Source organism: Esox lucius, chromosome 5 (assembly GCF_011004845.1).
Source record: "Esox lucius isolate fEsoLuc1 chromosome 5, fEsoLuc1.pri, whole genome shotgun sequence".
Lineage (NCBI taxonomy): Eukaryota > Metazoa > Chordata > Actinopteri > Esociformes > Esocidae > Esox > Esox lucius.
In genome coordinates this window covers 18,559,647-18,574,373 of record NC_047573.1, presented here as the reverse complement: position 1 = coordinate 18,574,373, position 14,727 = coordinate 18,559,647, and the positions used below count along the sequence as shown (strand labels likewise).

Here is a 14,727-nt window from a genome sequence, read left to right as displayed (position 1 = left end):
ACTGGACAAATGTTCGCCTACACTGTATATAAATGCACGCTGCGCATGGAGGTGAGTACCTTATAGGTAAATAATTTAAATTGCTGACAACAACGTTCAATTTAGCTTTGTACGCATTTGCACTAGGAATGGTCCTCCGAGTAGTCTATCCACTATTAAGGCAAGAACAAATTGATAGGTTGTGGTTCTCTCTCACTCTCCACCCCCCACATATTTTCCTCCTTTTTGCCCCATCCCTCTCTCCCTCTCTCCCTGTCTTCTTCTGTCTCACACTGTCCTCCTCACTCTCTCTCACTTTCTGTGTTGCAATTTAATTGCAGTGATGATTTAGGGCAGATAACGTCCACGTGTTGACGTCTTTGAGTTCACTATTACGTTTCTGGAAGGCCCCCCATTAACGAAGCAGGGGGCAATAAAACAGCGATTAAAAATAGTTTAGAGATTCCTGCCTTCCCCTCCTGTGCTGCTCAGTCACACAGGCACCAAGTCTGACAAACCAAGCATTAATCTTTTTATTTTCTTTAAAAACATTCTGGTTCCTCCAGGAGTCTGGCTGATAGGTATGTTAGCTTAATACTGCCACTTAGTGGAAACATTTGGAACTGCTACCGTTTTTTCTGGCCCGTGCCTCATCCGCTGATGAACAAACGGAGCGCTTGAATGGCCATCATAGTGTGTGTGTTTGTGTGTGTGTGTGTGTGTGTGAGAGAGAGATTATTGACAGGGTCAGACTGACAGAGGAGAACTGAGATCAGCTTTCTTCCATCCTGTCTGTCCCAAAAGGGTGTCCCCATGGAGAGGACAAGGTTTAGAAGAGGGGGATGCAGCGAAAGAGGAGAAAGAGGGATGGGAGCAAATGAAAGAGAGATGGTTTGCTGTCAGTTGTAAATGGAAAAAAGAGAAAGAGATTGAGTGAGGAAGAGAGAGAAGGGGAATGAGGAAAGAGGGACAAATCAAAGTGTTAAAGGAAAAAGGAAAGATGTATTGATGGATAGATGGTAGTAGGCATATTGGGAAAGACAGAAGAGGGGTTGTGAGAGAGGAAGAAAAGGACATAGAGAGGTGATCAGGTTGATATGGTGAGTGAGGAAGGGAGGAGAGGGTGAAAGGATGAGGAAGGGAGGGGAGGGTGAAAGGATGAGGAAGGGAGGGGAGGGTGAAAGGATGAGGAAGGGAGGGGAGGGTGAAAGGATGAGGAAGGGAGGGGAGGGTGAAAGGATGAGGAAGGGAGGAGAGGGTGAAAGGATGAGGAAGGGAGGGGAGGGCGAAAGGATGAGGAAGGGAGGGGAGGGTGAAAGGATGAGGAAGGGAGGGGAGGGCGAAAGGATGAGGAAGGGAGTAGAGGGTGAAAGGATGAGGAAAGATGGAGGGGGTGAAAATGATGCTGGAGTGGGATAGGGTGAGAAGGATGAGAGAGGAAAGGGTGACTAGGAGGAGGGAGGGAGGAGAGATGGGTGAGACGCCTGGAAGAGGGCCTAGACGAGGGAGGTTTGAGGTATGATAATGATGGGTCCGGTTGATAGAGGGAGGTGGCAGGGGCGAGGTGTAAGGGTGTTGGAGACCCTGCAGACCTGGGGAATGGCAGATAGCACTTTAATGGCCTAGAAAAGACTGGGGGCTGTTTTCTCCAACATTTTATTTTAAACTGTCTCTGTCTGCCCTGTTCTCTCATTTCTCATTTTCTGTTCTTCTCACTCCATTCCCCTCCTGTCTTCTCATACTTTAACTCTCCCTGTTATTTCTTCCCTCTCCCACCCTCTTCCCCCGCTCCTTTCTCCTCTCTTCCTCCCTGCATCCTCCTCCCTCCCTCTGTTCCTCTTTCCCTCCTCAGAGGTGTAATGATAGCTATTCGAGTGTCATCAGAGGAGCGCAGTTATGGCTTCTAATGGCTTGTAAAGCATCATTCCACAGTTGCCACGGTGAACCTGGCACAGTCGCCATCCCACAACAACATCTGGTTGGCCATCGACAGCCGTTGCCTTGCCAACGGCAGCAAGAGCGACGGAACATCAACAGACGATGACATCGCCCCCCGGCCACAGAGAAGAGCTAATGAGGCGTGGAAGAGGGTCCGCATGAAGAGGAAATATAATGACCATAATAATAATAATAATAATACAATTTTGGTAAATAGAATAATACTTTTTATTAAATCATATTTAGTGTTACTGAAGTATGTCTGTGTTTGCCTGAGTACTTGTGCACGCTTATTTGCCTTGATAAGGGCTCAGGTATGCTAATGTGAGGTTCTGATTTCCAATTCATTTCTGTTATTTCCTAGATAAGGAGTATTGAGTTCACCCTGCATAGTCCTCCTGCACACACACACACACACACACAACCACTCCAGATCTCCTTACCAAGAAGATTAATTGACTTGTACAAGGAGAACCTTGCGACTCTAGAAACAGAATAAAGAGATTGTATATCCCAGAGACATCTTAGTCTGCAGCAACGGATTGCTAGAATCTAGTCTGTGGTATTTCTCTCTTGGCTATAAAATAGATGTCCGCTCATACTTTATCCAGGTTTTATTCAATTATCCCTCAGTGTCTCAAGTTGTGCTCTCTGTTTAATTTTCTATTCAATATTTACCATTAGTTGTGCATTTGCCCCCTTTGTGTATAAAATATACTAGAGCAAACATATATCGCCACAAATTGTTTACAACAATTTTAACATACTAAATAATAAAAAAATATATACCACAAACTTCTGTGAGTCTGAAAGGAACATAGCCTTGATGGAGCCATCAGTGTATGTAGCAGGAGCTCCCTCTGCTGGCCTGTGCTGTACCAGCGGTTTATCTGGTGTACTAAGAGTGACAGTGATCACACATCCGAGATCATCCTTCATCTGATCTGTCCAAGGCATGGTATATAAGGTCTCTGTTTTTGGATCCATTATTGTGTGTATGAGTCTAGTGTTTGCACGCGCCCTTGCACCAATGCTTGTGTTCTTTTAGCACATTTTGGGTAAAGGCCAGAAGTTCAAGTCTGGGTCGCGGAAAGAGAACAGTTGTGGGGGAGGGGTTTACCATGAACTATTGTACAGTCCTCTTGTCCAAGTGTATGTGTGTATCTGGAGGGAGGAGTGAATGGTGGTGGATTAGTTAGGTTGGGATGACTGGGTGGAGGATTACAAGGGTTCAGGAATGGACACGTCTGTTTACTCCCCAGATAACGCTTATATACACACACACAATCGCTACAGGAAAGGTGCAAATATTGGAGAAAATAAACACGTTTTTCTATTCAACCTTATATTCTCTAAACCTAACCCAAAATGTATAACTTTAACCCTGATTCCTGTCCCAATTTTAACTTTCACCCCAAGCCTAAACCTTATATATATATATATATATATTGTAAGTAGACTATTTCGTCATGGTGACTGGCAAAATAGCTTTTTATTTCTCACCAGGATAGTAAAACATGAATGTACATACTTACACACACACACCTCTTTGTTGGTGCACCAGAGGAGAAAATGTGATTCGTTTCCTCTCTTGTCTCGTCTCCTTTATCTATTTCTCAGTCAACTCTTCATCATCCTCCCACTCTGAAATTCACATTTTAATTCAGATTAATCCCTTCTCTCCCTTCCGCTCTTTGTCTTGGTTCTTCTCTCTTTCCTTCTCGCACAGTTTTTCCATCGAAGCTGACCCACAGAGCTTGGAATCAAAGAAGGTGTGTAACCATATTCCACACAGGCAGGTAAGGGGAGTCACACTAGTGCCACTGCCCCAGAGGCACAGGGGGGGGGTTTCTGGTTATCCGACACTCACTGTCTGTGTGTGTGTGTGTGTGTGTGTGCACGCAGGTGTTTATTGTTTCTGGTTACCTTGGCTTTGTCACTCCGCCTCTCTCGTCGAGGCTAGGAGAAGATCGTAAAGCTAGAGAAAGGCAGGATTACACACTATACACATTCGACCAGGTCAGAGAGAGAGAGAAAAGCGAGATAGGCTTAAGAGTAAAAGAAAAGTGTGACTTCTATCACCTCAGTGTAAAGATGAAGGGTTAATTTGGGTGATTAGGAGTTGGGGACTGAAGAGGGTGTTGTGCTGTCCTAGGGCCTTACTGTGATCTCAAGGTGGAATCTTTTTTTAATCCAACAATGTGCCTACTTAAAGGATGCACCAATCAAACCTGCTCCTGGTCAAGAAGGAAACTGTAATGTGAATAAAGGAACCAAAGAAACAGAAGAAACAGAGCAGCAATGAAGAGGTGAATGAGAAGGTAAGGACCATCACACTGACTGACTGTTCCTACAGGCACTGACTGACTGGGTGACTGACTGGTCACTAAGGCCAGGGTTGGAGACTGGTCAGGAGATCAGTGGATCAATCGTTTACTAATCTCAAAGGAAGGACCTGGGAGAGACAGAGGGAACTGGGATTAAGAAAAGGACTGACAGAGAGAGAGATACCGAGGAGAAGTTAAGGCGAAAGACCGCTGAGAGGCAGACAGATAAAGAGGGATAGGCTGGTGAGAGGCTGAGAGGAAGAGAGAAAGAGGGAGAGAGACTGGGGAGACCGAGTAAAGCACAGAGTCCCGTGAGACACGAGTGAGAGTGGGGGGGGGGTACACACCGAGGGACGGGGGGCAAGGTGGTCTAAAATTGGGACAGGAGTGAAAGGAAAGGGGTAGAGGGTGACGTCACTCATCGGATTGCAATTGTCGAGTCCTGCTAACAACTATAATCCTGATTAAGAATCCGAAGGAAACAACCAAGGAGTCCTGAACAACTGAACAAGAGAAAAGAGAGTAAGGCGAAAAAGCACCACCAGTCCCCCACCACCCCCCCAGAGAGAGACGAAGGAGAAGAGGAGACAGAGGCGGGAGGAGATACAGGGGAAAAAAGGAATCATTTGAAAGGAAACATTTTAATCTTGGAATTAGGAGCACAGGCATCGCAGAAACTGCAAAAAGGGATCCACATTATCACAGTAAGTAGATTAGCCTGTGTAAAAGCAAATCAAGACGACAGGGAAATAGGAATTTGTAGTCTCCGCAATGCTTATTTTCCTCATAAATGTCTTCTCATGTCAGGTCAGGATGCCTACTAATGGTAGCAACCGTCCGCTCAAACTGCAGTTTGGTCTGATCAACCATGAGCATCGCTACCTCACTGCAGAGGCCTTTGGCTTTAAGGTAAAGGGCTTCATGTCACAGCCTGGTATTTGTTACAAGTTGTGTTCTCATCTGGACCGCTGCCAGTCTGGTCCGGCTTCAGCCACCTCCATTTTATTGCTAAAGTAGAGTGGATGCTAAAGAAGTACTTCTAAAACAGAAGAGAACAGTGGGGAAGATGGAAGGCGTGTGAGAGAGTTGCAAATTTCCCAGTTTGACAATGATCCTATGTTCCACCAGGTGAATGCGTCCGCCCCCAGTCTGAAGAGGAAGCAGGTGTGGACGTTAGAGCAAGACTCTCAAGAATCTCAGGTGGTCTACTTGCGAAGCCACCTGGGTCGCTACCTGGCCACCGACAAAGACGGCAAGGTCACCTGCGAGACAGAGGACCGGAACACAGACTGCCGGTTCTTGATCGCTGCTCAATCCGATGGCCGTTGGGCTTTGCAGTCGGAACCCTACCTGAGATTTTTCGGAGGTTCCCGGGACTACCTTTCCTGCTTCGCCCAGGTGATCACAGAGGCGGAGCTGTGGGCGGTACACCTGGCACTCCACCCACAGGCCAACCTGCTCAGCGTGGCCCGCAAACGCTACGCCCACCTGTCGCCAGATGACGGCGAAATCGCCGTGGACCGGAACATCCCATGGGGCGTGGCGGCACTCCTGACACTCGTCTACCTGGACGGGAAGTACCGCCTGAAGACCTGCGACAGCCGTTACCTAGGCAACGATGGGAAGCTGTCAGCCGAGAGTGGGCGGGGAACTGGCTACACGTTGGAGCTGAAGTGTGGGAAGCTGGCGTTTAAGGACTGTGAGGGGAAATATCTGAGTCCCATGGGTCCCACAGGGACACTGAGATCTGGCAGGTGCAGCAAGCCAGGGAAGGATGAGCTGTTTGACCTGGAGGAGAGTCACCCTCAGGTGGTACTGATCGCCGCCAACGGGAAATATGTGTCCATTCGACAAGGTGAGATATGGGCAGTAGTCTATCCCCAGAACCAGCTCCAGGCTTTAGCAACATAAGCAGTTGCTTAGGGCCCCTGATCAGTAGGGGTCCTCCGACTGCTAGGGAGCCTCTGACCGATAGAGGAGAGGGGGCCCCAAATAAAATGTTGCTTAGGGCCCCCAAAAGGCTAGAGCCGGCACTGTCTGTAAACAGTGAAAAACAAACACTACACAAGCATATATATACATCAGATAGGGCTACCATTCCTTCTCTCTCCACTCTCATCATTCAGTCACTTTAAATGTAGGTACTACAACTACTAGTACTACTACAGTACAACCCTGCCCTACACGGGACTACTAATACCACTAGTACTGCTATAAGCTTATACTTTGGTAGCCATCACTTGATACATCATGTGGTAACTGAGCTTTCAGATGTACCGTATATACATTGGCGATGGGGGTTGATTGACAGTCGGAAGGGAACGCTCTGTAATTACAAGTAGGCTGTAGTCTTCAGCCTTGTCACATCGCCAAGACAGGATGAACAAAGTTGTTGTGGGACGGCACAGACGGATCTCTGACATGAAACTCTCACCAATAAGCAGAGACGGATTGTTCTGTTTCTCACAAACCTGCACAGCGGTTGTACTGTAATAACGTTGGAGCGTCATTGTAGTATTCCACAGTGCTTAGGAACTCAAGGGTGCTATTGAAGCCCACTACGCAGCACAATGCTCTTTTTGTTTTTCATGCTTAAGCACACAATTTGTGTGAACGGGGTTACTGACAATAAGACCTGCATTATAATAGATTATTTTTTTCTCTGACTTCCTCTCTGTCATACCCGACATACAGGATCACTGTTCAAAGAAACAGCATCTCTGTGTAGCATGATAATTTGGTCACATGTCCCTCTCTCCCAGTGACCAACACACAAACAACTGCATTGTCATGGAACCGGTAACCGATTCCAGATTCTCTCTATATTACAATACTGTCTTTTAGAATCTAGATTGTAATCTAGATGAAATCTGTTCCTAGAATGTAGAGGGCTCTTTGTCAGCTGCGTGGGCTTTGGCCTTGGGGCCTGTAGACTAGTGTTACTCCAACTTGAGGGATGTAACTGGAGCTCAGCTTCATTGTTCCTGGTTAGCACTCGGAGTGATCTGCAATAACCGAATGACTGAGTGAGACGAGGAGAAAGTGATTACCTCCAGGCCAGAGGGGTATGGATTATGTCATGAGGACAGGGGAGATAGCCCGCTCCTGCATCTCTTTACTGCTGCTGAAAGACACTCATGCAGGCAACACACAGCTTTCTCTCCCACTCTTTGTCTCTCACACACACTCCTGTCTCGGTGAGTGCTGAGGTGCAGAGTGTGTTAAATAATTGATAGTGCTTTGCCAGGGTGGTTGTTCATTGAAGGCGGGGGGAGTCTGTTTTCAGAAACCCAAGCCCTGCTCTAACTTTATAGGCCTGTGGCCCACACCACACCAGGAGCTTAGCCCAGAGCGACTCAATCCACAAATCAGAAAGACAACTGGTTGTCAGTCAGTTGGCCACAGACCTCTGGCCTGAGATGGAGTAAAAGGAAGAGGAAGTGGATCCAGGGAGCGTTGGCATGAGAATGAAAAAGGAGGAGGAAGAGGAGGAGGGCCAGTGAGTAAGAGTGCACGGGAGGACCCAATTGTAATGGGTGCAAACTAGAAAGGGATTGACTGTAGGGCAACAGCAACGGTAGAGGGGAGAGGAGAGGGAGGGACAGAAGGTGAGACAGGTGGAGGGTGGGCAAGAAAGAGGGTGAGACAGGTGGAGGGTGGGCGAGAAAGAGGGTGAGAGAGGTGGAGGGTGGGCGAGAAAGAGGGTGAGACAGGTGGAGGGTGGGCAAGAAAGAGGGTGAGACAGGTGGAGGGTGGGCGAGAAAGAGGGTGAGACAGGTGGAGGGTGAGACAGGTGGAGGGTGGGCAAGAAAGAGGGTGAGACAGGTGGACAGTAGAAGGGGCAGCGTGTTAAACAAGTCGGGGGACAGAAAGTTAGACAGGTGGACCTCTTCACTCCACCTTCTCTCTCTCAGCATCCATGTGGTGTGTGTGTGTGTGTGTGAGTGTGTGTTCATCTAATCTGTCATCTTGTCTGTCCTCATCAATGTACTCCCTGGGGTACTGATCTGCTCTGTGGGAGAAAAACCCTTAAATAGACAGACACGTACACATACTTTATTTAAATCCACAAATTACATTACATCAATTAAGGGGGTGACCTTCTCCTCCACACAGCCCAGGTAGCCCATAACAGCTCAGACCAAGCAATACCTAGTCAACTGCCTTGATCCATTCTCAGGGAGGCCTGCAGTATGGAGGCCACCCACAGTCAGTCTATGTAGGTGTCTGAGACCGTGAAATATCAGGACCACCGACCTCCGTCAGGATGACAGGCGGTGTGCGTGTGATGTTGCGCGACGGAGGACAAAGTCAGCTCCGTGTAACAGTTGTAACGGCGGCCAAAATCAGGCCACTTCCTCTGAGCTTCCAACACAACTTTCTAAATAATCTAGCAACCTTTTGGTTGCTATTCAGATGCTCTGACAGCTTCCTGCCTTGTGAACACAGTGTCATCACCGTCAAATCAATCAAACTGAACTTTATTGATACAGAAAATGCATTTCATCCACTTATATCAGGTTCTGACACTAGCATGGTTGTACTTTTGAAATCGTGGTTTGCAAGGTACGAGAGTACTGCATTGATCTTGGTAGAATAATCTAGAACCTTGCCTTAAAACTAGTGATGAAAATGTCCTTGCAAATAGCAGCATGTATCATTACAACATAATCGGATATAGCGAAATGATGCAATTAAATAAAAAGTATGAGAATAGCAGACAATGAGGACAGCCAGTGAGAAAGAGAAAAGGTATAGGACAGGAGAGAGGTATCTATATGGGTGGTGTGGAGAGAGAGGTAGCTACAGTGGATATCACAAAGTCTACACGCTTATTGAAAATACACCTTTTGTGTGAAGGGCGAAATCAAGAGAAACTATATCACACCTATTTCAACCTTTTTTCATTAGATCTTTTCACACACATTCATGTGCGTGAAAATGAAAACGTGCTTGCATATTGGTAGTGGGGCTCCCACTGAGTATGGTCAGAATACTCCTCTCTTTATTTATTTTCTTCATACCCTAATTCATTTTGGGATTGGACTGGAGGGTTTGGACGATCAGCACTCCAAAGCTGCTTTGGATCATGGCCCCATTAGGGGAGAGAGGGAGGGGGATAGAGGGAGGGGGATAGAGGGAGGGAGGCAGGGAGGGAGGGAGGGAGGGAGAGAATGGGTAAGGTAGAAAAGGATAGAGAGGAAGAGGGCGATAGCTACATAGAGAAGTATAGAGAGGTTGCTAATGAGTAGAGAGTGGCTATATAGAGATAGAGATACAATAGCTATATACAGGAGGATAGAGACCTGGCTTCATAGAGAAGGGTAGTGCAAGGAAGATAGAGATGGATATATTGAGAAACATGGGGGACCGTGGGTCGTGGCTTCACCTTACCATTAATAATGGATGGCAGAGCGGATCTCTGATGGATTAGTCGTGCCTGTTCCAGTTTTGGGTGGGCAGGCAGGCGTCCAGGTAGGCCAACACTGGGAAGGGGATATGTGTCTGGGGTCTGTTCCAAACCTTACTCTAGACTAGCAGTTAGCTATGAACATTATGTCACCATGTAAATGGCTCCATCTCATCCGGCATTTCTGGCCAACTATGGTGTCAGCCACACCGTCCAGGATATCAGATGGTGATATCAGCCACCACCGATACCCCCAGATTCCTGCCTTCTCCCTCCCCCTCATTCTCTCTTTGTCTTTCTGTCCTTAGTCTCTCTCAGATGGGCTGTGTTCTGATCACAGATGAGATCAGCCTGTTATGGTGACGGTTCGGTATGAAATGGACACACACACACACACACACACACACACACTCACACACACATACAATTTGACAATAAAGCGTGACCCAGTGCTGAGATGAGAAGAGAATCTTATCGAACAGACACAAGTCCTCGTGATAAAATATATATATATATATCTTTTTTATTACTTCGATACCGTTTCACAGGCCAATAGTTGCTTTAGAGAGCTGAGCTGAATGTAGCTAAGGAGGATCCCAGGGTATGTGACCAGCGAGTAGAGGGAGGAGGTGGGCATAAGCTGCCTGCGTGCGTGTCTCCAGTCATGTGTGTGAAGATGAAGGCCTGCTTGCTTATTGGTAGGTTGCCTCCCGTTGAGTGTGATTCAAACACTCCCTTCTATTCTTATTTATTTTCTTCATACCCTACTTCATTTTGGGATTGGACTAGAGGGTTTGGACGATCAGCACTCCAAAGCTGCTTAGAGCATGGCCCCATGGGGTAGAGAGTGAGGGAGTGCAATGGGGGAGGAAGGAAGAAAGAGGGGTAAGGTGTAAGGATCTGTGTAATTAAAGGATTAAGAAAATGATTTAGGGATATTCTGGGATACGTCTCGTTTAGGCTTTAGCCCTCCAAAATCTGTTTCACCAGGGCTTTGTGGAAGTGTTGTGCAATTGTTTTTTCCCTAATACCACCTATAAAACATGGATACCAGCAGAAAGGATAATGGTTGTACTGAACGGGAGTTTATGGGTTGATGGGTAACAGAGTGGGCTAATCAAACTGTCTTTGGTTACAAAAGTCCCATTATGTTACATGGGACATTGTGTGTGTGTGTGTCTGTCTGTCTTAAGCATATTTTGATCTTTGTCTATGAAACATGTGCCTGTTCAAAGGCCTGTATATTTATAGGTATGTGTGTAAAGGCCTTATAAAAGGTATGTGCTAAAGTATGGCTTCAGTTTGTCACTCCTTTCTAATAAATGATGCCATAAACATATCAAAATGCGACTTTAACGACACGTTTGGCTCTCCACAGGAGTCAGCATCTCAGCCAACCAGGAAGAAGAAACAGACCTGGAGACGTTTCAGATGGAGATTGACAAGGAAAGCAGGAAATGTCTGTTCAGGACTAATGAGGGGAAATACTGGGCCCTGGTGGCACATGGTGGCATCCAGACTACAGCCACTGAGAGGTAACTGACCCAGAGAGGGTTACAGGACAATGTTCCCTCCTGGACATCTGCATTTAAGGCCTCTTTCTACTCATTTTGCAGACAGTCTCATCCAGAGCCTCTAACAGGAGTGTGCATACATTTTATACTGTAGTCAACTTTGTAGGATGTCCAACTTAATTTTGCAGATACTAACTGTACTAACTGTATATAACTGTATATACATTCTTCACAATATTTTAAAAATTTACAGACACAGATCACAAAAAGGACTAGTACAGATGTTTTATTTATGTATTTAAAACACTAAAATACTACTTGGAGGTACATTAAATGTTGAAACCACAGATTCAGTGAGTCATTTGCTGAGTTCTGGTGACATTATAATAAATAATTTGAAAAGACACTAGAATGACACAGTTCAGATGCCACTGTGCCACTATCTCTATGCATCAACCCTAACTATTGCTCTCACCACAACCCAAATACTAATTAAAGATTAATTTCTTATGGCTTTATGTTGTCATATGATTTAAGCATTGCTTATCCAGTAGAACACATTATGTTTCCTTCAATGCAAATGTGTAGAGTGGCGTGTCCCCCAGACCAGGACATTTTACAAACAATTTGCTACTTGTTTTACTAGAAGCAAGAAAGACGTTGTATGAAACTCAAGCAAACAGTACAGATAAAAGAACAGATAAAAACACTATACAACTAAGAAATAGTAGGGTGTGTCTGAGTCTATTCATAGCGAGGACTATAAAGCGTTTATAGTGGGGACTATAAAGGGACTAAGGTGGGGACTATAAAGAGACTATAGTGAGGACTATCAAGGGACTATAGTGGGGACTAGAAAGGGACTAGAAAGAGACAATATTGGGGACTACAAAGGGACTATTGTTGGGACTATAACGGGACTTTAGTGGGGACTATAAAGAAACTATAGTGGGGACTATAGTAGGGACTATAAGATTATAATGGTGACTATAAAGGGACAATAGTGGAGACTATAAAGAGATTATAGTGGGGACTATAAAGCAACTATATTAGGGACTATATTGGGGACTATAGTAGGGACTACAAAGGAGCTATAGTGGGGACTATAAAGAGATTATGGTGGGGACTATAAAGAGACTCAAAAACACGCTACACTTTTTAAAATAATTCCTGTATTTCGTTGCTTTTATTTTGACAGTTTACATGTAAATGTTGTTTCTGAACCTTTCTTTGCTTATAAAGTATTTTTTGTTAAGTGTCTGATACCAGGGAAACTAGCCAATGGCGTCAGCTAACAGGGATCCAAATAAACAATGAAAGATCTTGTTCAGGTCAGCCAACAGCATGTTTGTGGTGGAGTGGATGGGCCGCAGGGTGGCACTGCGAGCCAGTAACGGGAAATACATCTGCACCAAGAAGAACGGCCAACTGGCAGCTGTCAGCGACTCTGTAGGTCAGTGTGTGTGTGTGTGTCTGTCAATGTTTGTCTAAGCAAGTGGGTGGTGGGTTCCATGCTTGTCATGCTGTGTAAACCTAATATCCATACCCAACTCCCCCTCGTTCACGCTCTTTTCTTTTCCCCTCTGTTGTCTCTCTCTCCTGACCGGCCAGGTGAGGATGAGAAGCTGGTTCTGAAGCTGATAAACCGCCCCATGCTGATCCTGAGGGGAGAGGTTGGCTTCATCTGCCACCATAAGAACTCCAACACACTGGACGCCAACAGATCAGTCTATGACATTTTCACACTGCACTTCAGCGATGGGGCTTACCACATACAAGGTCAGGACACACGGACACAATCTCTCCTTCGGGAAACACACAAGCATTTCTTGGTTTACCCATCAGGGGTCTGTCTTCACTACTGCTAGTCAGTTGTCTACAGAGATCACCTGTATAGAAACTCTTAGTTCTTCTGTCTCTAAAACCCGTCATCTCTCCAGGTGTGGGAGGAAGGTTCTGGTATGTGAACAGCAGTGGCCTGGTGTGTTCAGACGGCGAGACACCGGAGGACTTTTCCTTTGAGTTCCTGGAGCACGGACGCATTGCCATCCGAGGCAAGAACGGCAAATACCTGCGAGGCCAGGGGGGCATGCTGAAGGGCGATGGGGTCACCCCGGAAAACTCTTCACTCTGGGAGTACTGATCCAGGACATCAGACCACTCTTTTGTCATGCTGAAGGCAGATGTTACCCCTAACCACAGACCTGGGATCCCATTGGGACAGATCTCCCTGATCCCATATTCTATGACTAATGAGTAGATTGGTAGTATCTGACCTTGGATCTGTGGTTCGTGGCTCCTGGACTGTCCTATGGGACTTTTTCTGCCACGCCTCGCATCCTTCAATCTACACATGACAGACCAGAGACACAGGGGCACGCAGAGGAAATGGACTCATTTTATTGGGAAAGAAAGGGAAGCAGAGACCACGATTTCAGCTAAGAATAGCCCGAGCAGAAGAAATTAATAGTGTTTAGTGAGTCTATGCGTTATAGACTTATGAAAATGTTAACGTTGTTGTCGTTTTTTTTAAACCAACATGTTGCTAGTAAAAGTCAAGATTCTATCATACTTACCCATAATTCACTTTTGCTTGGGTTTCATATTAGATTTCCCAACTGTGTTTTTACTGGAACACTGCTATTCATAGCACAGCAGAAAAACAACTACTACTATTATTATCCCCACAGAGGAGACATGGCTTGAGTTTCCCTTTAGAGGTTTCTATAGGTCCTCTGTAACTCAGTTGGTAGGGCACAGAGCCAGCAAAAAACATTATTTTCGTATCAAGGTTTGCTGTTAATTCCATTCCAATTCCACTTAATTTCTTTCATCATTGATTGACTGGAATTGAAATGAACTGACCCTGATTATACGATAATTAGGCTACCAATACAGTCGACAAATGCTACTGCTAGAAATACAGAGCCACTCTGGTGTGATACCAAGGGGCCTTACACCAATCGATTGACAGACCCTCTCTTAGCTCCTCTTTTCTTTCACCTCTATGTATAACGCTCTCTCCTCTGTGTTTATACAGTTGTTCTTTAATCCCCAATCTTCCCTGTTGTTTTGCCTAGTCTTACTTTTGGGAGTGAAGTTCAGCTGAAGCACACGTTCACAAGCATGACCAACGGCTGCATATGAAACGAGACCAGCGTGTAGGGCCGTTGGACCCCCTTGGACGTCCGCCACACAACAATACGTAGAACCGATCTATGTAGGAAAATAAGAGTGTGACGGTTGTCCTGGGAGAATTGGACAGGATTTTTTCAGCAACCCAACTGACCGTACAATAACAGGTCAGTGTGAACCCGAGTTATCCTGGAAGGAGTACAGAACTGTATGATTATGGATATTTAATAATTTTTTACTGTTGTGGTTTTATCCCTTTCTACTCTATATTTGCTCTTCATCAAAAGCTTATAAAAACAATAAATAAAAATGATCTTCGCATGTGGATGATTGATGTCTTCTCGTTATCAGTGAAGTGACACTTACGGAACAATATTTAAATCAATAGCTTTCATTTGACAGGAGCATATATAAATGCCCACAC

The 14,727-nt window shown here is 45.7% G+C and overlaps 1 protein-coding gene across 3 annotated transcripts; it reads left to right on the top strand.

Annotated features, from left to right (window-relative positions):
* Positions 1 to 3,646: 3,646 nt before the first annotated feature.
* Positions 3,647 to 14,628, top strand: fscn2b (fascin actin-bundling protein 2b, retinal). Of its 3 annotated transcripts, none has more exons than XM_010906021.4 (9): positions 3,647 to 3,716; positions 4,133 to 4,238; positions 4,714 to 4,948; positions 5,052 to 5,153; positions 5,373 to 6,099; positions 11,033 to 11,189; positions 12,500 to 12,621; positions 12,780 to 12,947; positions 13,109 to 14,628. In XM_010906021.4, exons 2-9 carry the CDS (start codon positions 4,231 to 4,233, stop codon positions 13,309 to 13,311), a joined length of 1,722 nt encoding a protein of 573 aa, XP_010904323.2. In that variant the 5' UTR covers positions 3,647 to 3,716; positions 4,133 to 4,230; the 3' UTR covers positions 13,312 to 14,628. The 3 variants fall into 3 exon arrangements, with proteins under 3 accessions (XP_010904323.2, XP_010904329.2, XP_019901784.2); XM_010906027.4 differs by having other exon boundaries at positions 3,663 to 3,689; XM_020046225.2 differs by lacking the exon at positions 3,647 to 3,716 and having other exon boundaries at positions 3,990 to 4,238.
* Positions 14,629 to 14,727: the final 99 nt, after the last annotated feature.